At 32.8% G+C, this 6784-nt stretch overlaps 1 protein-coding gene across 1 annotated transcript; it reads right to left on the bottom strand.

Annotated features, from left to right (window-relative positions):
- Positions 1-1389: 1389 nt before the first annotated feature.
- LOC148627410 (uncharacterized) lies at positions 1390-5633 on the bottom strand. Its single transcript, XM_088572605.1, has 4 exons — positions 5589-5633; positions 4295-4798; positions 3651-3760; positions 1390-3334 (listed from the first exon to the last, which is right to left on the bottom strand). Exons 1-4 carry the CDS (start codon positions 5592-5594, stop codon positions 1750-1752), a joined length of 2205 nt encoding a protein of 734 aa, XP_088428731.1. The 5' UTR covers positions 5595-5633; the 3' UTR covers positions 1390-1749.
- Between the last annotated feature and the right edge of the window lie 1151 nt (positions 5634-6784).

Raw genomic sequence — 6784 nt, 5'->3', positions numbered from 1 at the left:
GGAGATCTCTCTCTCTCTCTCAAAATGTCTTCAAAGCGGGAGATTTGTCGAGTTTTTCTTTTCACGACATGTTTTGATAAGAATTAAAGTAATTTATTACGTTTTTACGCTGATAACTCAATTTGACAGTTGAAATTTACATACATTATAGGTTCAACTCGTAGCAAAGATAAAAACCTCCCTTAACAGATTCGGTGTCTTCTAGCTATTCCAACATTTTAAAAATATATATTCTGGATATTCCTACATGCAGAGAACAATGGATGTTGTTTTAGTAGGTTTTGTTGTTCTAGTTATTATTGCCTAATTAATTTTACAGGTAAATTTGGGATTCAACATTGGATTTAAACATTTTATTAGCAAAATTATAATGTGTTTTAGAGAAATGTGGGGCTATTTTTGCCAAATTTATAACTTTTTTCATGGTAATAAACATATAAAATATAGACTTAAAATGTTGAAATATTGGAAAGAAGATAGAGACTGAAAATTAAATTCAATTAATTAATAAACAAACGAAGAAGCCGTCCATGCCTGCACCTTGCTCCAGTACCAAGCCGATGGTAAAGGTGTCCCAAGAAAACGCAAATACCGAGAGATCGACTCCAGACTGACAACACTAAAGATTCGTCTACAGAACCAGGAACTCTCATCAGTCGTTTGCTTACGCTGCTTCTCATCTTTTGCATCTAGAGTAGACTTGTGAACTTTTGATTAGTGCTTGAGCTGTTGTGCTTTGTATGTTTTATTTATGCATTTATTGTATGATTCTTTTAAACAAATCATGTGTACTTTAACTTTATTTACTGCTTTTTCATTTATTTACAATGTTATCAGTGCTTGAATATTATGTACTTATGAAGTGTATATTATCAATGACTTATTGTCATCATGAATATTGAATATTTAATAAAATTGTGAAAAAAAATCTTATTTTTTTATTTGTTAAAAAAGAAAACTTTAAATGACACCTAAACACTTGCAAGTCTAAAATTCATAAGAATTTTCACATGAAACCTTTACAGATCCCAAATAAAATTTCATACATACAGCAAAAATGTGACAGGTAACTCCAACACATTTAGAATTCCAATTAAAGTTTTGTTTTTACAGTATACACAAACTTAATCCCTTGTTTATACAATCGTTCTGGCTATTCCTACATGGATTTTATAAATTTTACCTATAAATTTTAGAATGTTGGAATAGCCAGAATAAACCACAGATTCAATTCAGATAATTGTCTATCATGAGCGGCCTAGATAAGATGTACACGAATCTCAAAATTGATATTCGCGAATATGTTCATTTGAGAGAATGCGAAAATTAGCAACCACGATAATTAATACGTTTACTGTAATTATCATGATTATCATTTACTATAACATATTTATTTTTTTCTAATTTTTAATGATAATTGAACAACAATCGCAGTTGATTTACTTGTTTCAAATCGGTATTGCTCAATGTATGAGTTATTTTCTTACTTTCACTGAGATTAACAGATAACATAAAATGTCCAGGGAACTTCTCACAGGACCATGACAAATTTGATATGTGGAATAAGGTAGAATTTGTATGAAAAATTAAGTTGTTCACTAAATAGCTTATGCTGAATTTACTGACAATTTAAAATAAAATACTTATCTATGATAAAGTCCATTGTATCTACTCATTTCATTTTTCGTAACTGAGTAAGATGAATGGATGAAGCAAACTAAACAGGCATTTTTAAGGAACATGTATACTTTATTCTTGTGATTTACACCACGGATTGCTGCGCCTGTAATCACAGTAAAATACTAATGGAATTCTTTCATCATTGGCAACGGGAATGTTAGTTCTATTAGCACTCCATACCATTGCCTCAGCTCCACGTGGTGTGTCACAGTGGTATTTTGGTGTATCCGAAGTAATTTTAAAAGCCCCTTTAATATGTTTGTATTTACAGTGTGCATTTTTACTATGGTTATTGTCGGATAAAATCATTGGTTGACATGCTATACCACATTCATCTGTAGCAGTAACAAACACCTCTGTCACGTTTTTTCCCGGATTTTTTACACCGATATAAGATATTTCTGTAGAAACTGAACGTCTGTTATCAACATACACAACGTCTCTGTATATTCCATTGTAATTCAGGCCATATGATGATATTTGAATCTTCATTAGACCTGAGTCGTCGTGCTTGCATGTTTGTTTTTTAGCCCTAAATTTTTCGTTAACGTTTGCCGTAAACTCTAATTGGCTGCCTAGAGAATACAAGTCAGAGGAATAATCTTTTCCTTTATTTTTCGTTACCGGATGTGACGAGTAAGTTACGTCTCCATGACGTAAGTTAATAACTTTGATTGGTAAGAAAGACCATTCAGTTGTTCCTTCACAACAGTCAACTCTAAAATTGTTTTCTACTGGCTTTCCAGTACAACTTTTTACAAAATCTGGTATTTTTAAAACGGGTTTTTGTTTCTGTTTGATCGGTACAGAGACTGAGGGTTGTGTTTGATTGTCAGTCGCTGATTTGATTTCTTTTATAACCTTAAAAAATTCTTCTCCTGTTACTTTGGTGGTTGCTGGTTTGGATGCATTAGATACAACAGTTTTATCAGATAAAATGTTTTTAACTTTGATTATGTCTTTATCTGTCACACTTGGCAATGCAGCAGCCGACCCTTTGGATACACATTTACTGCTAAAAATATCACATTCTAGCCAATCAGATCCACAATTTCTGTGACTATCACTACAAGAGGGCAACGGAGCACATGTATAATAAACCTGTGTCCAAGAATTTTTGTAACCGTCCGAATTCGTTAGACTAACACCATTTAAAGGTGGTAAATTGACCATTGATCTATTTCCGACATGAAGATCGTTATCTGTAGGTGGGTATTTTTCTGGATTTTCTCCGTTAGACTTCGCATGTTCCCGGTAGAGTTCCCAAACACAATCAACAAATGCATGGTGCATGTAGAAAATGGGATCAAACGGGGCTCTATCTAAATCAAGCATACCACCACCGACCCAGACATGAGGGGTATTATGAGCGTTCTCCAATACTCTTACAAATTCTCCTTGATCAGAACTTTCTTTAATAAACTGCTCTATATCCTCTCTTTTAACCCGCAGTTGCGTTGTTTTTTGAACCGATCTCTCAATTTTATCTTTCCAGTGACCGAACGGCCCCGTTGTAACTTGTCCATGGGGGTTTCCTAAAAACTTATCAGTAAATATAACGGAGTCAGAAGGGTCTGTCATTTCAATATCCAGGGTAGTATCAAGATAGGGCAGCATCACACTTGGCTCTTTTTCTTGTAAAGCACGTTCATATCTGAAATTAGATTAGACGCGTAATGCTTCATGTAGGAAATGATTTCTCGACATTTTCAAAAGGAAATATTAAAATCGACCTAATGTCATAATATATAATAAAAAGCCTTATCGTGTAATGTAATATAGGTGTATTTTATTTAACTAAATTATTATTGAATATGAACTTTATAAAAGGGATAAGATAGTATGCAAAGACTATGCAAACTCTATTTGAAAAGTAGCTTTTAAGATGGGTTTCGCCAATAATCTTCAATACTAAGCAGCATTTAATTTTCTTGACTCTGGTACAATCAATAAAACCGCGTAAAACGTACAAAACCAAGTAATATCTATGCCACCCAGCAAAGGCAACACCTCCGTGAGCCGAGTCTTTTGTATTACTGTGATACTGAGCAAGAGCATCATACTTATTAGGTGGAACACTCTGAAACAGACCAAAATACTATGAAAGAATTTTAATACATCAGAAATTATTTCACTGGAGTCATGTTGAGTTGTAAATACCATATAGCAGGTTACTCTCGTCGCATGCTAATTTTGGCATGTTTTAGAAGTCGGCCATAAATTGCGCAAAATATTCACTCTGCTTAAGAACTTATAGCATCACTTATAATCCGCCTAAATTGGAAACGCTAAAATTTTTCGTATATTTTCTTTTGCCTCAAAATCGCAAAATTACAATTACCAGCTATACTGTAATCTAATACAAATAAATGTTTTGATCTGTTCATGATTTAATTTCTAAGCAAATTCACATGTAAATGGTAATACCTTAATACGGCAATATTTAACATAAAGTATGAACGAGTAATTTTGTCTTTTTTATGAGTAACGAAATGAAGTTCATCTTAGCGGAGGAAAAGACGTGTCGTTATTTTTCATGCGCAAATCATTTATAATACGATTTAAGACTTAGTGCATAATGATGTAAAAGTGGAAACATCGCCATTAAATTTACCGTGTCTTCTTTAAGTTTGTTGATTGCCCGGTGATAAGTATTTCTTTCCTCTTCGGTCAACGTTCTGTACTCGCGTCTCTGACGAGGTCCTTTTGGGGTAGACCTACCGACTCTTGTGTGATTTTGAGTGTAGCTTGCATTCGCAAACGATTCTGCACTGGCCGAAGACACATTTTCTCTAGATGAATACGAACCTGAAGTATCAGCGGTAGAATTTGAATTCGTGCTATTAGATACGTATTCTTTCGCTTTCTTGGGAAGTATACTGCTGCTTGGTTTATTAACGAGTGATGAAAGCCATTTGTAAGTGGCCTTCGAAACTTTGTCGCATCTTTTTCTATTTTCCCAAAGATACTCAAGAAGGCATGTTGTGCTGACTTGTTCATCAGACAGTTGGAAATTGCTGTCTCTTGTTGTAAGACAGTTTCGAAGTCGATCTGGTAATTTTGTACATTTTACATCGCATGATGCTAATGGTAATATAACCAGCAGCAAGATAAATATCTAAAAAGAAAAAAAAATAACACTTCCGTCGATGAGTCTTGAGCCCGGGTCTTGAGTAACTGATTTAACAGTTCTCATTTTTCATACTAAATAAAAGGTTACATTTTAAGGTAATGCTTTCTGTTGTTATGGATACGCTAAATTTGAATAATTTACGGTGTATCCACTGCACCATAAAAACTGATTTGTTCAACGGGTCATAGTTTTCCTGCCCTCGTTTGTCTACCCCGGACTTGACTTTTTATGAGCAGCTCGTAGGGTGTTTCTGGGAAAGCAGAGGACGCTTACGCTACCGGTGCACCTGGTCCTTGCTCCCAGTTTTTAGTGGTGTCCGAACTGTTCATTTACTTTCGTTACTTTGTATGTATTATTTTAGTTACTTTATGTTCTTTGTTGTGTTTGTCTGTTTTCCATGTCTGGTCTTTGTCCCTGGATTACACTATTTTGATTTCCGCTAGAATCTTGGTTCCCTTGATTACTTGTAATTTCATATATTTACTTGTTTGTGTGGTTCGGTTAGTTGCAGTTTTTTAATTAACAGTAAAATGATACACACCGATCACTAAAATTCTCAAATGCAAAAAAAATTAAACTGCCACAATACCTTCCAAAACTCAAGCAAACCACAGAATCAAATGCATATATAAAATAGAGAAATTTATGTAGTATTCATTGAAAAGAGGAAAGATGTAAGCTTAAATCTACAATTAATCATCTGGCAGGAAATTATTTTTAATGGAAATTTTCTGAATTTTCATAACTATATTCAAGAAACCGAAGTATGTCTTACCTTCATCGCGTATGTTTTGTTTTGGTATCAACTTTTCTAAAAGGATTATCTGAAGCAACATTTTGCTGTATTATAACTTTATTACATAACATTTGCATATTAAACCCATTAATGCTGGATAAATGCTTTTGTTTCTCCATCAGTGTTGTTAATAATGTTATAAATGTACTGATTAACTTTAAAGTGAGATTTTCGATAAATATTAACAGCATGAGTTCCGTTGGTTTTAAGGTAAGGTCTGTTGTAACAAAAAATAATTTAATTATTTATGCTAACTAGGCAATTGTTCTGATGTACATACAGGTAAGATATCCGGTGATTAAGTCTTGATATTAAACATTTACTAATAAGTACTTGTTTAAAGCATGTGTAATGAAGTGATACATGATTTATCAGATATTTTCATCATGACGGTTGCACATTTTTTTGCATAAAATTCTTAATTCACCTGAGTTAGTTGATTGCTTCATAAACTTATTACATATTACACCTTTTTTTTGGAGTGTTTATATAATATATATATATATATATATATATATATATATATATATATATATATATATATATATATATATATATATATATATCTATATATATATATATATATCTAAATAATATTTCATTATTGCTAAATTTAAAATTAAATCGAAAAATAAAATTCAGAGATATTTGGAATAAGCAAGACTTTGAACAAGTATGATTCAACGGTTTTTTTGGGTCTATGTTCTAAGATTTTTTTGTGTACACATATTTATAGTGTTTTTCTTTGATTCATGTTTTCGTCATTTTTTCGGTGTCCTTTTCAATTATGTCTTGACCATGGATTTCTTTCATTCACTTTTATTTCAAAGTATTTTATTCAGCCACCGAATAAGTTTTTTTAGATATCTAAATGGATCCGTTTGTCTTTTTCAGATTCTATTAAGATTTTATTTTCTACTGCAAAATATCAATGTGGAGTATCCATTATTGTCGAACCTGCGATCTGTTTACGCACTTTCTTTGTAAAGCACATATGCTGTCAAATTAGTTTCGAAAAAGTCAGAGGTATGTTCACCCAATCTTGACATCATCCGCTACGGTCGTCACGTGTCACAATTTCATTGACCGTCACTGATATGAAGTTTCTTCCTCAAATGTCAGGTAACATATTTTCAATTCGATTTCATGTCTTCTGCCGTATTTACAACACTGAT

The sequence above is a fragment of the Perna viridis genome, chromosome 1, assembly GCF_037379345.1.
Source record: "Perna viridis isolate PV_CMFRI_1.1 ecotype Kerala chromosome 1, ASM3737934v1, whole genome shotgun sequence".
In the NCBI taxonomy this organism is placed as follows: domain Eukaryota; kingdom Metazoa; phylum Mollusca; class Bivalvia; order Mytilida; family Mytilidae; genus Perna; species Perna viridis.
The sequence above is the reverse complement of the archived record's forward strand: the minus strand, read 5'-3'. Positions and strand labels throughout refer to the sequence as shown.

Coding starts and splice junctions, on each gene's coding strand:
- LOC148627410 (XM_088572605.1), bottom strand. Junction 3,761..4,294: donor ACAAACTTAAAGAAGACACG/GTAAATTTAATG, acceptor GGTCTGTTTCAG/AGTGTTCCACCTAATAAGTA. Junction 3,335..3,650: donor CATAGATATTACTTGGTTTT/GTACGTTTTACG, acceptor ATCTAATTTCAG/ATATGAACGTGCTTTACAAG.